At 38.3% G+C, this 17751-nt stretch overlaps 2 protein-coding genes and 1 long non-coding RNA gene across 3 annotated transcripts; all 3 read right to left on the minus strand.

The window, feature by feature from the left end:
* Positions 1-1821: 1821 nt before the first annotated feature.
* On the minus strand, positions 1822-3030 carry LOC120434536. Its single transcript, XR_005609158.1, has 3 exons — positions 2937-3030; positions 2106-2131; positions 1822-1987 (listed from the first exon to the last, which is right to left on the minus strand). It is a non-coding gene; the product is annotated as an uncharacterized LOC120434536 (long non-coding RNA).
* On the minus strand, positions 3031-6426 carry LOC120434535 (complement factor H-like). The gene is made up of 6 exons (XM_039602762.1): positions 6278-6426; positions 6005-6196; positions 5027-5215; positions 3610-3666; positions 3187-3348; positions 3031-3098 (listed from the first exon to the last, which is right to left on the minus strand). The coding sequence occupies exons 1-6, from the start codon at positions 6330-6332 to the stop codon at positions 3031-3033; spliced, it is 723 nt and encodes a 240-aa protein (XP_039458696.1). The 5' UTR covers positions 6333-6426.
* A 2963-nt stretch (positions 6427-9389) lies between these two features.
* LOC116331984 (complement factor H-like) lies at positions 9390-14753 on the minus strand. Its single transcript, XM_039602761.1, has 8 exons — positions 14618-14753; positions 14345-14536; positions 12670-12858; positions 11447-11503; positions 11024-11185; positions 10768-10929; positions 9745-9773; positions 9390-9638 (listed from the first exon to the last, which is right to left on the minus strand). The coding sequence occupies exons 1-8, from the start codon at positions 14670-14672 to the stop codon at positions 9606-9608; spliced, it is 879 nt and encodes a 292-aa protein (XP_039458695.1). The 5' UTR covers positions 14673-14753; the 3' UTR covers positions 9390-9605.
* Positions 14754-17751: the final 2998 nt, after the last annotated feature.

Genomic DNA, 17751 nt, shown 5'->3' on the forward strand with positions numbered 1-17751 from the left:
TGTTTTTGCTTTTTTGTTTTCTTTGTTTTCATGACCGTTTCTGTTTGAGCTTGTGCCACGGGAGATTTTTCAGTATTTGGTCTTCCGGGTTTTTCAAGCTCATTTTTTGGTCTTTGCAGGATTGTTATTTTTGGTGCAATGACCGTTTCTGTTTGAGCTTGTGCCACGGGAGATTTTTCAGTATTTGGTCTTCCGGGTTTTTCAAGCCCATTTTTTGGTCTTTGCAGGATTGTTATTTTTGGTGCAATGACCGTTTCTGTTTGAGCTTGTGCCACGGGAGATTTTTCAGTATTTGGTCTTCCGGGTTTTTCAAGCTCATTTTTTGGTCTTTGCAGGATTGTTATTTTTGGTGCAATGACCGTTTCTGTTTGAGCTTGTGCCACGGGAGATTTTTCAGTATTTGGTCTTCCGGGTTTTTCAAGCTCATTTTTTGGTCTTTGCAAGATTGTTATTTTTGGAGTGATGACCATTTTCGTTTGTGCTTCTGCCATTGTCGATGGTTGAGCGTTTGCGTCTGCGTTTCTGAGCGTCTGCCTTATCTTTTTTTTAACAACCAGGTTGTTGTGTGTTTCTGCCATCCGAGATCCACTACAGTTGGTTGAACGTCTCCCCTATTTAAGGGTTTTGCCAGTAGAATGTTCTCTGACATCACAGGCTGTTCCTTTGAAGTGCTGCTCCTTTGAAGTGCCATGATTCAAAATAAAATGCCTACAAACCTACTGTAAAGGAAAGGCTTTTATTTTGTAGCATATACTGATTTAACACTATAAAAGCTACTCTACAGAAATTGCAGTAAAAAATAAAACAAAAGCAAAATATAAGTTTAATAAATGGTTATTAAAAACCCTAACCACAGTAGAAGACGACTGTTCAGTGGAAAAGTATTCAACATTCTAGAGATTCTCATGCATAATAGCTTCTTTTATAATTTAAACTAGGGCAAGTAGAAAACTTTGATATTTAGTGAAAGATGTTTATGAACGCTATCCAATGAAAGTTACTGAATGACTGTAGGCAGTGAGATCATGGTGGTTGCCGAGGTGACAGAATGTCATCTATGTTTTGTTTTAAATTCAGTTTCAATGCTGAATCTAAGAAACAACAGGCTGTAGAGGGAGACTTTAATAGAGGTTTACTAACTTTTACTATCATATCTATTGTGGAAAAACCTGTATATATTTAGCATAATATATTCTAAGTATGCAAACTAAAATTCACAGGAGAGCTTATGAGACCACAAACACTGTTGAGATCCAGTTCAGAGACACAGGTTTTGCGGAGGTGAAGCCTAGAGGACAGCTGGCAGCTACAGATTTGCTCATCTGCTTTTTTCCTCACAATTTCAACATTATGACTAAACTAATGCAGGTATGAGAATCAGGCATAGGCTGTGTTCTGAAAGGTGTCTATGAAAAACTGTAATACATGTATATGTATTACATTTTTAAAATTAGAATAAAAAATTTATTGCCATAAACCTGAGTTGTCATATACATCTGTCAGTTTATGTGCACAACAGTAACATGTGGTCTGTGCATGTACACACATGAAGAATTTGACATTACAGCATCTATGAAAGTGTTGATTGTGTAGAACTCACAACCCAAACCTCTACTAGAAAACTGTCTAAACTACTAGTTTCAATATTTAAACAGTCATTTGTAGATGTTCTAAGTATGTACAAAGAAAAAACAGATCCACTCTTTTAGCAGACAAAGCAATACAAAGACGTCTCTGATGATGAAACATTGAATTCAGACCATTGAATTCAGACCTCAGCCAGCCATCGACACTTTATGGATTCAGTGTACACATCATGTATTCAAAGTTCAAAACATTTATGGACAGTTTGGTGTTTAAAGAACAATCAGCACTAAAACTGTGCAAAGAAAAGAAACATGTTTTGTTGTTGCTCTGCAGGTTCTGGTTGAAGAGTTTCAGAAAGGTCGTGTTGTCAGTTGGGTTCTCTGAATACTCTGCACACTTCCTGATTAAAATACAAATAAAAAAATAATTTTCAAACTGCTGTGTAAATGTTATCCACAATTTAATATACTTCTTTGAAATGTATATATTTGAAAAGTAAATCAAAGAATTACACTTACATAAAAAATGTCAGCTGTGGGACAACCTAAACATAATCAGACAAAAGCAACAAAGGGGGCATATCAGTTAGAAGCTCAGATCCAGTAAACTTTATTAGTGAGGACGGATTTACTGCATTCAAAGATAAACCTACAGAGGAAAATCCTCTCTGTTCTTAAAGAGCCAGACTGCTTTTATTCTTCATGTTTTACTTTTATTCCATATTAACATTTGCTGGCAAGACTGCTTGCAATCATAGACAATGACTCCCACTCCCTCCATCACACACTGGACAATCTGAAGAACAGTTTCAGGAACAGATTTCTTCAACTTCACTGTCTGAGGGGAACGTTACAGGAGGTCGTTCCTTCCTGCTGCTATCAGACTCTGTAATTCATCCACTTGGGTCAGATCCACACATGCAGAACAGGATTAAACACACCTAACTGCACTCTGTTACTTTGGTACACCACGGCATATATTTGCACACATATTTTATTTTCATATATATATATATTTATGTTTGTATTTATACCTATATCTCAATATTTATCTCAATATTTATCTGTTAATGTCTCTGACATGACATGAGTTTGGCTGTTGGAAGTTGGAGACGAGTCTATAGGCAAACATCAGCTGCAGCCTTTCAGAAATCAGCAATGTTAGGTTTCTATTTCAATATGTTCCTGTGTGGGAAATGTTTATTTACTTGTTTTCTTTCACTATTCTTCTTGAAATGATGTGTTAATTAGATCCTGGAGAATGAAGTTTCATGTATGTTAGCTGTTACAGGAAAAAAGAAACTGAAAGAGAAACAAGTTAAAATATAAAGAGATCGTTTATATACTTACATGTACTCAGAAATATTCTTCTATTAGTGCACCGAACATTGATATAATAGTCTTTTGTTGTACAAGGAAAAGGCTTCGTCTCTCCTTCCCGCATCTATTCAGATGACGATTTTACAAGACCATAACGAGCATATCTAGCAGGATCCACCACACAGAACGCTTCTGCAAAAACAACAAGTAAAAACAGACATAAGAAGAATTTTAAGAACATTTTTAATAAACTTTTGGAGAGAAAATAATTTTTTAATACCTTCACAGGTGGGTAGTTTGGACCAGTGAGCATCACTGTAACAACTCACAGCCTCTGGACCAGCTAGTTTGTAATAACGATTGCACTGGTATTTCAAATACATTGGACCTTCTTCCACAATTACAGCATTTTCAATGTATGGGCGGGCTCCACACGACTGAACTGGAATAGAAGTGAGTGAGTGTAAATAAATGATCATTGTGTACTCAGCTGTTTAATTTTTCCAAATCTTTGAATTCCTGTACAACTTACCCAACCAATCAAAATTAATCATTTTGCAGTGATCAACAATTCATTCATTCATTAACGCTGGCTTCTAATTCCAATCCAGCTGCTTGTTGTCATTCAAAAACTAAATTAAATATATATAAACTGAATTTGATGTATATGCTGATTAAGTGGAAAAGGTTGTGAGCAACTTACCATTCATCAGCATGGGTCTACTGTCTCTGTTATTTGAGTCAGAGGTGCTAGAAGATGCTGCAGGAGACAGAGCAGATAACGTACATATACAGACAACACATCAGTCAGCTTCACTTTATAAACTTCTTTGACTTATAAATCAGTCCTGCTGCCAGCTGTACCTCCCTGATATGTCATCACAGCAAATCATCCTGTCCCCTGCATCCTCTTCTGTCACAACAACCCTCTGCATCTCTTCTTGCACCACATTCATGAGCTGAGGTCTTTCTCTTTTCTTCCTGCTTGGCAGCTCCATCTTCAGTATCTGTCCCTATGATGCACTCATTTCAAATCTTGTTCCTGGTCCTGGTGAAAATCAACTCTGATGCCTCCAGCTCCTGTCTTTTATCAGTGCCACCATCTTTAAATCATACATCAGAGCTGGTATCACTACTGTCTGGTAAACCTTCCTTTTCTCTCTTGTTGCTATCATTGTGTCAGAGTTCACTACGAGACAGTCATCTCCACCCACTCCACCCTGCATGCAATCTTCTTCACTTCTCTTTTGCACCATCTGTTATCTTGGTTGACCCAAGGTATCTCCACTACTACTTCTCCTTCTACTTGCATCTTCACTTTTCCACCTGCATTATCACAGTTCCTTTGTCGGCACTCTTGGTACATCAAAGAGTGAAAGTGTCAGGCCAGGACTCTGCAGTCTATTAACACCTACATGCTAGTGGACATGAGGGGGTTCACTTCCTGGTGTTCCAGGAGGAACGCTGGTTTGAGTGGGGAGTGAAGGAGGCCATTTCCGTGAAAAGGGAAAGACCATCTCTGATTCGAGGAGGGAGCCTCAGGGTACATCTTTCAGCATCTTCCAGTGCTGTGATTGCAGCCATTCCCCAACTCTCTGTGAATGCTACCCATAGCCATTGATCAATGATTTTTGATCAGTAGTTTTTGATCAATGATCATGACAATTTGCATATTAATGATAAAGAAAATGACCCCATTGTCCATTGTTTATTCAGTGTTGCTAGTTTCAGTTATTATGCAAATGTTCTGTTTATGATGTTGGAAACCTGCAGACAGATGAGACTGAAAAGTCACTTGGATGAGTGACGAAACGTTTCTTCCACTGAAAACGTCCAGCTGAACAGAATCAACCTTTCTGGGATGTGAATGTTTCTTTTCAAATCATTGCTGTACTGTATATATATTTTCTGAAGAGAATAAATACATGGTTTAATGCTTCCTCTGCCTGCAGGTTGGGAGGAGTTATTGTTACAAACTTGTCAATAATGGTGCTTAAATGCTTTTCTGTGAAGATCAAGTCACATCATTGAAGATCAAGTAACATCTATACTACATGGATACTATATTATTATAATGTTATGTTATAGTGTGTCAAGAATTCTAATTCATGTCCACTTACTGCAGGTCGGGCCTTGTGTCCAGCTTCCTTGTGTACAAACAGATTTTTTGTTGTGTGCTCCCTCTGCAGTGTATCCATCTTCACACTCATACTGCACTTCTGAACCTGCAGCAAACACTTCCTGATAGTCCTGATGAACGATGACTGCATGGGGGATTTTAGGAGGCACGCTGCACGCATTCATGCTTTCTGTGAAATTAGTTTAAGACTCAAAAACGTCATTAATCCCAGAGCAGGGCAGTTTGTTTGTAGCTTATCCACAGGATCAAACCCACAAAACCTACAATCCTTAAACACTAATCATAAAAGCTCCTGTGAGTTGAGTCATGGATCAAAAAACAGTGAGGACCTGAAAAAAAATTACATAAAATGCCCTTATTAACAGCCTTCGTCTCAAATTTGTTCTGTGTTGTCCGGTATTAATTTGGTTGACCAATAATTTTCTTCATAGTGTGCAGACTGTGGTGTCTAACCAGATACTTACAGATACTTCGCAGTTAATCCAAATTGCTATAGCAAGAGTACTATCATCAAACTTCTTCGGTATCATCTTCCCTTTATTGGCTCCTTTAAAATGCAGAATTACATTTGAAACTCCTCCTCTGACATAAAAGGTCTTAAATAAAGAGTTAAAGTTTCTAAAAGTAGAATGGGAGGCAGCACTTTCATCTATCAGGCCCTTCTTTTGTGGAACCAGCTCCCAGTTTGGATTGAGGAGACAGACCTCTCTACTTTTAAGATTAGCAGTTTAAGGATCTTGGAAAGAAGGTAATCAGATTTCTTTAAGTGGGTGAAACACATGATACAAAAAAAATAATAATTTGATAAATTAGAATTTTAAACTGATGTTGGCATTAAATTAAAAGTCACATAAAGTAAAAAGGAGTTCATTCTACCTCACTGCCTGATGAAATCTGTGTGAAAATATTTCAACTAAGACAAACAAGAAAAGAAAGAAGAGCTATTTGCAGGACTTACCTATACACTGTGGCTGATGAGACCATTTTCCATTGTGACATGTGCTGGTTGCCCACCAACCCTTCATTGCTAGCTGACGTCCTTCGTTGCAGGTGTAGCTCAGCTTGGTGCCGTGAGAGTAAGTCTCTTGCTTTGGGGCAAAGAAGCCACCGTCCAGTGTGGGAGCATCACAGGCCTGTGTGGTGCTCTGTGCTGAAACACAACATTGAAGTAAGTGCAAAACATTATCAACCAGCGTAAATGTTTGTCTGTGAAGTTACTTGTTGTTCTCACCGTGCAGCACTCCAGGAAACCAAAGAAGAGCAAATGCAAAATATTTGATGCACATTTTTAAATCGTCCAACAACAAAGCAGCACCAGCAGTTAAAGGTAATCCACATGAGAACCAGCTGCTGATCACAACTGTCACCCAAAAGTTTGTGCAATCATCTCGGCCCTTCCCATTTTGTGGGATGGAAAAAAGTTCGTACACATTCAAAACAACTTTTGAGAAAGAACGGGGAAAAAACCCAACTGTTTTTCCACAAAGTTTTATTCAAAACTTCATGTTTTATTCAAACTTCATCTTTAAAAAGAACCTCAAATTTTTTATTGAGGTTCTTTTTAAACGTGAAGAAAAGAAATATGGGAAAAATCTCAGGAACATTTATTTTGCATTGATTTTATTCATTACATATTGGTTCGTATGTTTGGAGCAGTTCTGAGGATTTTCCCTGAAGCCAACCAGAATCATTTACTTTGAAACATCAAATCAATGAAACTATTTACTGTCCAAATTTCACTTCCCGGACCCGATGGATCAGAAGTCGTATGTTTGACCTGATTGTGCAATTTATTCAGCTGCATGGTAAGTAACTGCTTCTAAAAGTATATCTAACATTGCTAACATTTTTTATGGTTTACATCAAAGTTTACACACTATTTGAAATGACTGTAAGAAACATATATCTGTGTAGTAAGAAGCAATGATAATGTGGGTGATATATTCACTGTGTACATGACTCTAATGTGAGGATTAATGCAAGAAGTCAAAGTGATGCAGTTGCCCCCTTGGTGAGGTAAATAAAGTCACATTACTCCACCATTTTATTTTAAGCGAGCAGCATTAAATTGCTAGGCTAACATTGTGGTGAATGGAGGTGTAAGACTGGACTCATATTCTCTGCTCTAATACATCCCAAAGGTGTTCTGTCAGGTTGAGGTCAGGACTGTCAAAGTTGCTCATCTATGTCTTTATGGTCCTTGCTTTCTGCACTGGTGCACAGTCCTGTTCGAATAAGAAGCCTGTTCCATGAAGCCTCTACATGCTTTTTTTGAGCTGATCTAAAGCTGACATGAAGTTTGGAGGTCTGTAACAATAAACTCTACAGAAAGTTGGTGACCTCTGCTGACTGTGTGCTTCAGCATTTGCTGACCCCTTCTGTGTTTTTACGTGGTCTACCACTTTGTGGCCGAGTTGCTGTCGTTCCCAGTTGCTTCCACTTTGTTATAATACCAATAACAGCTGACAGTAAAATATTTAATAGTGAAGAAATTTCACAACTGGACGTGTTGCACAGGTGGTACATCCTATCATATCACTGAGCTCCTGAGAGTTTCTCATTCTTCCACAAATGTTTGTAGACGTCTGGGTGCTGGATTTTATACACCTGTGGCCGAGTTTATTTTAGAAAAAGTTCAAGTAGGGACTCAGTCACTGCGACACTTTAACAGCCATACGTTTAAAACTTTAATGTCACAAATCTATTTTTCACTGCATTGTGGACAAATGCAGTACACAAAAAAAACCCAAACTGAAAAACAGATATACAATTGTTTCTTATTTCTTCTGCTGCCCTTTAAGATGCGCTGTAATAATTTCAGTGAAGTGCAGGCAGCAGCCTCAGCAGAGAAGCCCAGACCTTCCTCGCCCCAGCCACCTCCTCCAGCTTGTCTGGGGGAACAACAAGGTGTTCCCAGGCCAGGCTGAGAGATATAATCTCTCCAGCGTGTCCTGGGTCTGCCCCAGGGCCTCCATCCGTTGGGAGATGCCCGGTACACCTCACCCAGGAGGCATCCTTGTCAGTCCTGGCATTTAGTACATGCAAAACTAAAATGTGAAATTTTTCTCCATCTTAGTCACTGTGAGCTTATTCATTAGGGCCCAAATGCAGGACTCAGAGGCTGCCATGATATGAAAAAATGAAATGAAAACCAAACTGAAGCCAATTTGCGAAGGTAGCAGCACAACGAGAACATAGAATAATGAATGAAGATGCCATGTTATGAGCAGAAAGGAGGTGCTGGGCCCGATCCAAGGGTGACAGAAGGATACACCCTGGACAGGTCATCAGTCTGTCTGCAGTTGTGGCGTATTAATTCAGTTCAATTTAATTCAATTCACAACAACAGTTTCCTCAAGAATCATTTTACATTTGTATACTGACACCTACGTTATTATGAAGCTTATGTGTAAGTTCAGTAAGGACAATCTGTAAGTTTTCATCTGTCTGCTTTCCTGGCTGTTTGGCTGCTTGTCTGTTCATCACATCACTTCCACTTTTTCACAGTGTCCTAGTCAGTGCTGACATCATTGCTCCAGTCCAGTCATCTAATCTGATCTAATTGCTTTTACTTTTTCACACAGGGGCAGGTGGGTTTGAATAGCTTTATATCCCTTAATAAATTAAATCATCGTTTACAAACTGGATTTTGTATTTACTCAGGCTATCTTTGTTGAATATTAAAATATGAAAATACTTTTTCACAGTACTGTTCCTGCATTTTTTTAACAACACTGTATTTCAGGGTTTACACATACAAATTCAACCTTTATGCTGAGTCTAAGAAATCATTGTCCTGTTAACATAAATTACAAATTGTAAATTCAGATCAAAAGTGTTGGGAAAAGTGGTTTTGTTGTTACTTCTTCTCAAATGAGATACAGCAACTATTTCAGTCAGACTTCAGAGCTTTTCATGTTCCTGAAAAAGCTTCGTTGAAGGTGATCAATTATTTGTGACTCACATTAGATTCAGCAGATATCACAGCCCTCATTCTTTTGGACATTAGCTGCTTTCTGCTTTTGATATTGTGAATTTCCTGAGATTATTTTTATGCTGACTTAAAATAAAATATCTCCCTATGCTCTTACTGCATCTTCATGCTTGTACATTTCACACTTTGTGTAAAAGGAAGCTGTTTTCTGCAGCTTGTATCCACAATCTCATTCTTTTGGTCACTACCCAAAGCCAACACCATCGTGAAGCATTAAACAAATCAATGAACTTGTGCTTGTGTGCTCACTATAGTGTTTCAATTATATTAATTTATTAAATAATATTTTGATGTACATAGTAAAAGAACTGTTCTACACAGTTAGCAGACAAAGCAATACAAAGACGTCTCTGATGATGAAACATTTAATTCAGACCTCAGCCAGCCATCGACACTTTATGGATTCAGTGTACACATCATGTACTGAGTGCATGAAAAGTTCAAAACATTTATGGACAGTTTGGTGTTTAAAGAACAATCAGCCCCAAAACTGTACAAAGAAAAGAAACATGTTTCATTGTTGCTCTGCAGGTTCTGGTTGAAGAGTTTCAGAAAGGTCGTGTTGTCAGTTGGGTTCTCTGAATCTTCTGCAATCATCCTGATTAAAATACAAACAAACAAACAACAGGTGAGTGAAAAAAACAAGCACGTTTATTTCAAAAGAGCTGTATTTGTTTAAAATTAAATCAAAGAAGAACACTTACATAATATCCATGTAAATAGTCACTACAACCTAAAGAAGAAGCAGTGAGTTTGTCAGTTAGAAGCTCAGATCCAGTAAACTTTATTAGTGCGGATTGATTCAAAGATAAACCTACAGAGGAAAATCCTCTCTGTTCTTAAAGAGCCAGACTGCTTTTATTCCTCATGTTTTACTTTTATTCCATATTAACATTTGTTGTCGTTACTTCATTGGTATTTTTGGTGTTTTGTAACAATAACAAACTGTTTTGTGGTGATTTGGGGGCAACTGGAACAAGTGTGGAAAGAAGATGCTGCACAGTAAATCACTTTGTTCCTGTGATAAAGAGTGAATCTCCTGCTTTGTGTGATGTGCTGGGACAAAGGCAGGCAGATGAGTTTGGCTGTTGGAAGCTTTTAACTCTACATACTACAACATGAAGTGAATGTGTCATTCCTATAGACAAACATCAGCTGCAGCTTTTAACAAATCAGCAATGTTAGGTTTCTATTTCAATATGTTCCTGTGTGGGAAATTGTATTTATTTTTCTTTCACTATTCCTCTTGTCTGTGAATCAGATCCCAGAGAAGAGTCTAAAGAGCTTGGAAAGAAAAGCGTCTGGACTTCTTTAAGTTGCTTGAAGACATTTCACCTCTTATCCGAGAAGGTTCTTTGGTTCTAGGGCCAAATGATGGAGAGTCCCAGATTTAAGCCCTGTGGGAGTTTCCCTCCAAAGAGGGACAAAAGGACCCCCTGATGATCCTCTACCTAATCACATGAACCAAGGTGTGAAAACGGGTGTAGGTCACAATCAGCCAAGGTTTCGGGTGAGCTCATTGTGAAACCTAGCCCCACCCTATCATGTGATTTCCTGAGGTCAAAAGGCCCAGGATGTGAGTGGGCGTTAAGGCGTCTTGGGAAGCTCGATGACCTGGATGACTGATAACCTTCACAGATATCCCAGAGAAGAAATTTTCATACATGTTTGCTGCTAAAGGAAAATGGAAACTGAAAGAGTTCAAATGTAAAGAGATATATACTTACATCTGGTCAAAGCTATTTTTCTGTTAGTGCACCGAACATAGGCATAAGAGCCTCTTGTAGTACAACGAAAAGTCTTTGTCTCTCCTTCCCGCATGTATTCAGATTGAGTTACTGCAAGACCATGACGAGCATATCTAGCAGGATCCACCACACAGAACGCTTCTGCAAAAACAACAACAAGTAGAAACAAACATAAGAAGAATTTTTAAGAACATTTTTAATAAACTTTTGGAGTAAAAAATTAATTTTCATATACCTTCACAGGTGGGTAGTTTGGACCAGCTACCATCACTGTAACAATTCACAGTGTCTGGACCAACTAGTTTGTAAAAGCCATTACACTGGTATTTCAAATACATTGGACCTTCTTCCACAATTATAGCATTTTCAATGGATGGGCGGGCTCCACACGACCGAACTAAAATAAAAGAAAGTGACTGTAACAAAATGATCATTGTGTACTCAACTGTTTAGTTTTCCAAATCTTTGAATTCCTGTACAACTTACCAAACCAATCAAAATTAATAAATTTTTGCAGTGATCAACAATTCATTCATTCATTAACGCTGGCTTCTAATTCCAATCCAGCTGCTTGTTGTCATTCAAAAAACCAAATTAAATATATAAACTGAATTTGATGTATATGCTGATTAAGTGGAAAAGGTTGTGAGCAACTTACCATTCATCAGCATGGGTCTACTGTCTCTGTTATTTGAGTCAGAGGTGCTAGAAGATGCTGCAGGAGACAGAGCAGATAACGTACATATACAGACAACACATCAGTCAGCTTCACTTTATAAACTTCTTTGACTTATAAATCAGTCCTGCTGCCAGCTGTACCTCCCTGATATGTCATCACAGCGAATCATCCTGTCCCCTGCATCCTCTTCTGTCACAACAACCCTCTGCATCTCCTCTTGCACCACATCCATGAGCTGAGGTCTTTCTCTTTTCTTCCTGCTTGGCAGCTCCATCTTCAACATCCTCTGTCCAATGTCTTCACTATCCCTCCTCTGCACATGTCCAAACCATCTCAGCCTTGCATCTTTGACTTTATGTCCTAATTGAACAACCTGAGCTGATGGACTCATTTCTAATCTTGTTCCTGGTCCCTCCTGATGAAAATCCACTCTGATGCCACTTCCACTTCCTGTCTTTTTATCAGTGCCACCATCTTTAAACCATACATGAGAGCTGGTTTCACAGTTCACCTCAGACAGTCATCTCCACTCACTCCACCCTGCATGCACTCTTCTTCTTGTCTTGTGCACCGTCTGTTACTTTGGTTGACCCAAGGTATCTCTACTACTACTTCTACTCCTTGCATCTTCACTTTTCCACCTGCGCTATCAGTTCCTTTCTTGGCACTGTATCGTGTGCTTTCTCTGGATCCACAAAGACACAGTGTAACTCCTTCTGACCTTTTCTATACTTCTCTATCAGCACTTTCAAAGTAAACAATCTTTCTTGGCATGAAGCCGTGCTGCTGTTCACTGACAGCCACCTCTCTTTTTAACCTAGCTTCACTCTTTCCCACAGCTTCGTGGTTTGGCTCATCAGCTTTATACCTCTATACTTTCTGCACATCACCCTTGTCACTGAAAATTAACCAACGATTTGCAAGTCTTGTTTGTCAGTCAAAATAAAGAAAGATGTGTGAATGAGTGTTTTCAAAACATTGCTATAAGGTATATCTATATTTTCTGAAGAGAATAAATAAATGGTTTAATGCTTCCTCTGCCTGCAGGTTGAGAGGAGTTATTGTTACAAACTTGTCAATAATGGTGCTTAAATGCTTTTCTGTAAAAATCAAGACACATCATTGATCTGTACTACATGGATACTATATAATTATAATGTTATGTTATAGTGTGTCAAGAATTCTAATTCATGTCCACTTACTGCAGGTCGGGCCTTGTGCCCAGCTTCCTTGTGTACACACAGATTTTTTGTTGTGTGCTCCCTCTGCAGTGTATCCATCTTCACACTCATACTGCACTTCTGAACCTGCTGCAAACACTTCCTGGTAGTCCTGATGAACGATGACTGCATGGGGGATTTTAGGAGGCACGCTGCACGCATTCATGCTTTCTGTAAAATTAGTTTAAGATTTTATTAATCTCAGAGCAGGGCAGTTTGTTTGTAGCTTATCCCCAGGATCAAACCCACAAAACCTACAATCCTTAAACACTAATCATAAAAACTTTTGCGTGTTGAGTCATGGATCAAAAAACTGTGAGGACCTGAAAACAAAAACTACATAAAATGCCCTTATTAACAGCATTGGTCTCAAATTTGTTCTGTGTTGACCAGTATTAATTTAGTTGACCAATAATTTTCATCATAGTGTGCATACTGTGGTGTCTAACCGGATACTTACAGATACTTTACAGTTAATCCAAAATACTGCAGCAAGATTTCTATCAGGGACTAGAAAGAACCATCATACTTCTCCTGTATCATCTTCACTTTACTGGCTCCTTTAAAATGCAGAATTAAATTTTAACTCCTCTCCTCACATACTAGATTTAGGCTGCTGGAGAATTTCATGTGATGTGAACTTTTATTCTTTTGTCACCACTTTTCGCTCCCTGTTCCTGCTGTAAGTACTAAATCTTTTGTTTTCTCTCTCATTGTCCTCGTCTCTTTATGTCGTCCTTTCTTCTCTCTCCCCACCATTCCAGTAAAATAACAAATTCTTCCTTCCCAAGTCTTGCTCGCTGCTCATCATCTGATTGTTGTTCTGAAGCCACTAGAAAACTCAAGAAGACTTCAGTTTTATTCTAAAATTCCCACATTTCTGTTCCATTAATCAGAATTGTTTTTGTGATGCTTTAACTCTTCTTATCCATCACTAATTTTCCATCTAAGGCCGGATGGATCCATGATTCAGGCTGCTGATGTTTTCTCAGCACACTTTGGGTCCCATCATTCAATGTTAAATCTGCAAATCTGCAGCAGTTGTGTTAGGTGATACTAACATGACAATATGGCCACAATTTCTGAAGAATGTTTGCCGCACCTTATTACTTTTTAAAAGAGGTGAAATATATTTAAAATTTCACATAGGTTTCAATCAGATTTTGAATAAAAATCAGCAATGTCGGAGTTTTCTTTTGGTTCTGACACGTAATCAATATTATAGGCTATTCTTTTTAAAGTTAACAAAAAATGTAGTCTTTGTGACAGTCATAATTCTAACAATTATATCTTTATTATCTCCTGATCAGTGAGGACACTCTATCACACTGACAGTAAAAACGGGCTCTCTATACGAGGGCTTTGGATTTATTATGCTCATTGTGTCTGTGTAGGTTCTCAGTCATCCAGGTTATGGCAGTTTAAGGATCTTGGAAAGAAGGCGACCAGATTTCTTTAAGTTGGTGTAACACATAATACAAAAAAATAAAAAGTAAAAATCAGATAAATTAGAATTTTAAACTGATGTTGGCATTAAATTAAAAGTCACATAAAATAAAAAGTGGTTCATTCTACCTCACTGTCTGATGAAATCTGTGTGAAAATGTTTCAACCAAGACAAACAAGAAAAGAAAGAAGAGCTATTTGCAGGACTTACCTATACACTGTGGCTGATGAGACCATCTTCCATTGTGACATGTGCTGGTTGCCCACCAACCCTTCATTGCTAGCTGACGTCCTTCGTTGCAGGTGTAGCTCAGCTTGGTGCCGTGAGAGTAAGTCTCTTGCTTTGGGGCAAAGAAGCCACCGTCCAGTGTGGGAGCATCACAGGCCTGTGTGGTGCTCTGTGCTGAAACACAACATTGAAGTAAGTGCAAAACATTATCAACCAGCGTAAATGTTTGTCTGTGAAGTTACTTGTTGTTCTCACCGTGCAGCACTCCAGGAAACCAAAGAAGAGCAAATGCAAAATATTTGATGCACATTTTTAAATCGTCCAACAACAAAGCAGCACCAGCAGTTAAAGGTAATCCACATGAGAACCAGCTACTGATCACAACTGTCACCCAAAAGTTTGTGCAATCATCTCGGCCCTTCCCATTTTGTGGGATGGAAAAAAGTTTGTACACATTCAAAACAACTTTTGAGAAAGAACGGGGAAAAAAATACTGTTTTCCCAAAAACGTTTACTCAAATATGTGGTCACATTTTTTTTTATTCAGGTTCTTTTTAAACATGAAGAAAAGAAATATGGGAAAAATCTCAGGAACATTTATTTTGCATTGATTTTATTCATTACACATTGGTTCGTATGTTTGGAGCAGTTCTGAGCATTTTCCCTGAAGCCAACCAGAATCATTTACTTTGAAACATCAAATCAATGAAACTATTTACTGTCCAAATTTCAAAGTCATTTCCCGAACTCGGTGGATCAGAGATTGTATGTTTGACCTGATTGTGCAATTTATTCAGCTGCTTCTAAAAGTATATCTAACATTTGCTAACATTTTTTATGGTTTCCATCAAAGTTTACATACTACTTGAAATGACTGTAAGAAACATATATCTGTGTAGTAAGAAGCAATGATAATGTGGGTGATATATTCACTGTGTACATGACTCTAATGTGAGGATTAATGCAAGAAGTCAAAGTGATGCAGTTGCCCCCTTGGTGAGGTAAATAAAGTCACATTACTCCACCATTTTATTTTAAGTGAGCAGCATTAAATTGCTAGGCTAACATTGTGGTGAATGGAGGTGTAAGACCGGACTCATATTCTCTGCTCTAATACATCCCAAAGGTGTTCTGTCAGGTTGAGGTCAGGACTGTGAAGGCCAAAGTCACTCATCTATGTCTTCATGGACCTTGCTTTCTGCACTGGTGCACAGTCCTGTTCTAACAAGAAGCCTGTTCCATGAAGCCTCTACGTGCTGTTCTTGAGCTGATCTAAAGCTGACATGAAGTTTGGAGGTCTGTAACAATAAACTCTACAGAAAGTTGGTGACCTCTGCTGACTGTGTGCTTCAGCATTTGCTGTCCCCTTCTGTGTTTTTACGTGGTCTACCACTTTGTGGCTGAGTTGCTGTTGTTCCCAATTGCTTCCACTGTGTCTTTCTTTGTGGTGTATTACTTGGATTAAAAGTAAATATCTGTAAAATTAGTGGCTGTATCATGTATTTAGTACATGTAAAACTAAAATGTGAAACATTTCTCCATCTTATTCACTGTCAGCCTATTCATGTCGTATTGAGATGCCATTAGGGCCCAAATGCAGGACTCAGAGGCTGCAATGAAATAAAAAAAATGAAATGAAATCCAAACTGAGGCCAATTTGGGAAGGTAGCAGCACAATGAGAACATAGAATAAAGAGTGAAGTTGCCATGTTATGAGCACATTACGAGAGGAGAAAGGAGCTGCTGGGCCTGATCCAAGGGTGAGAGGAGGATACACCCTGGACAGGTCGTCAGTCTGTCTGCAACTATGGCGTATTAAGTAAGTTCAAGGTTCAAGGTTCTTTATTTGTCACATGCATAGTTATACAAGTATTACACACAGTGAAATAGTGAAATGTAACCTGACACGCTCCTCGACATGTGCAAAAAAAGGGGGGGGGGGGTAGAGGAAGAACATTATATATATAGTATATACATTAGGTGAATGTGCAGTAGTTGCAGCAAGCAGGTGAATTCTGTACATTAAGTGAATTAAATAAGAATAGACAATCTGAGTATTTTACAGAATAGACAATATAAATATATTTAAAATTTAAGGAATTTGAAATGTACATTGTGCCGGTGGGTTTAGAGTAGAGATGGCACGATACCACTTTTTTATGTCCGATACCGATACCGATATCATAAATTTGGATATCTGCCGATACCGATATGAATCCTATATAGTGTATTTTGTAATCAATAAAACTGTTTTTTTAATATCTTGCTGCATTTTGTATAAGTTCATACTCAAGTTTAAATAAACAACAACACTAAAGCTATTCTGTTATACCTGTATGTAAAAAATACACTGCACCCAAAATATTTAATAGTTCAGCAACACTGATCAATCTAATAAACTTAAACCTACTCCATCCTCCCTATTCTGGTATTTTAAAGAGTACTTAGCAGAAATATTAAGCAACCTAACTAATAGGGTTGCAAACTGCCAGCAAAAAAAAATAGGGGACCACCCCCCACCCTCCACCTCATGATGCTTAATCGACGTAATCAACTTTAATTTGATGCAGTGTGGAAAAAAAAGTGCACAGAAATAAATTATTTTTCAAGAATAATTAAATAGATTCAACATCTTTCTTCTACAGAATTGCAGACTGCACAGATGGTACTTTCCCAAAGGAAAAAGTACTATAGCTTACTAGGGTATATTAGACTTAACTGTTACTATATACAGTAATGGACTTCTATACATTTTACATCAGATTAAAACTTTGGGTGTAAGATTCAGATAATTATTTATTAAAAGCTAAACATTTTAAATGAGAATAAGAAAGAAAAGCATGTCTTTGTGCCCCCTTTTCCCTGTTAATGCCCTATCGGCCCCCCTGGCTAAACTTTGCTAGATCCGCCCCTGCACAGTTACCAGCTGTCAGCTACATAGAAAAGGATCCTGGTGTAGAAAGTAATATTAAATAAATTCTAACAACAGCTTATCAAGCTTAAACGTGCTGCTGTTGTTTAGCCGCTGGTTTCCTCTTTCTGGTGCAAAGTGGGCCAAAAACAAACAAGACAGACGGACTCCCGACAGAAAAGCCGATCAGCTGATCATTGATCAGTTTCATGATTGAAGTAGCAGCAGGAAGGTGAGGGAGAGAGAGAGGCAGTCGCTCCATATATCGGTTGTTAAGCTTAACGTGGGAATGCTTTACAAACATTCAGAGATGAACTTACACACTTGCTTTACTTCTCTCTGGGATAACTTCCTCGGAGATGAAATGCTGGATTGCTAGCGAGGCTACAAATACACACAGCCGCTCTATCATGTGATGCATACTGCTCCAACGTGCTATGGTTATGAGCCGAGTTACGCCGTGTCGCAAGTTTTGTGA

This window comes from Oreochromis aureus, linkage group 18 (genome assembly GCF_013358895.1).
Source record: "Oreochromis aureus strain Israel breed Guangdong linkage group 18, ZZ_aureus, whole genome shotgun sequence".
Lineage (NCBI taxonomy): Eukaryota > Metazoa > Chordata > Actinopteri > Cichliformes > Cichlidae > Oreochromis > Oreochromis aureus.

Coding starts and splice junctions, on each gene's coding strand:
- LOC120434535 (XM_039602762.1), bottom strand. CDS start 6,332: ATGTGCATCAAATATTTTGCATTTGCTCTTCTTTGGTTTCCTGGAGTG. Junction 3,667..5,026: donor GACACAAGGCCCGACCTGCA/GTAAGTGGACAT, acceptor TGTCTCCTGCAG/CATCTTCTAGCACCTCTGAC. Junction 3,349..3,609: donor TAGACCCATGCTGATGAATG/GTAAGTTGCTCA, acceptor CTTCTATTCCAG/TTCAGTCGTGTGGAGCCCGC.
- LOC116331984 (XM_039602761.1), bottom strand. CDS start 14,672: ATGTGCATCAAATATTTTGCATTTGCTCTTCTTTGGTTTCCTGGAGTG. Junction 11,504..12,669: donor GGCACAAGGCCCGACCTGCA/GTAAGTGGACAT, acceptor TGTCTCCTGCAG/CATCTTCTAGCACCTCTGAC. Junction 9,774..10,767: donor AAAAATAGCTTTGACCAGAT/GTAAGTATATAT, acceptor CTTCTTCTTTAG/GTTGTAGTGACTATTTACAT.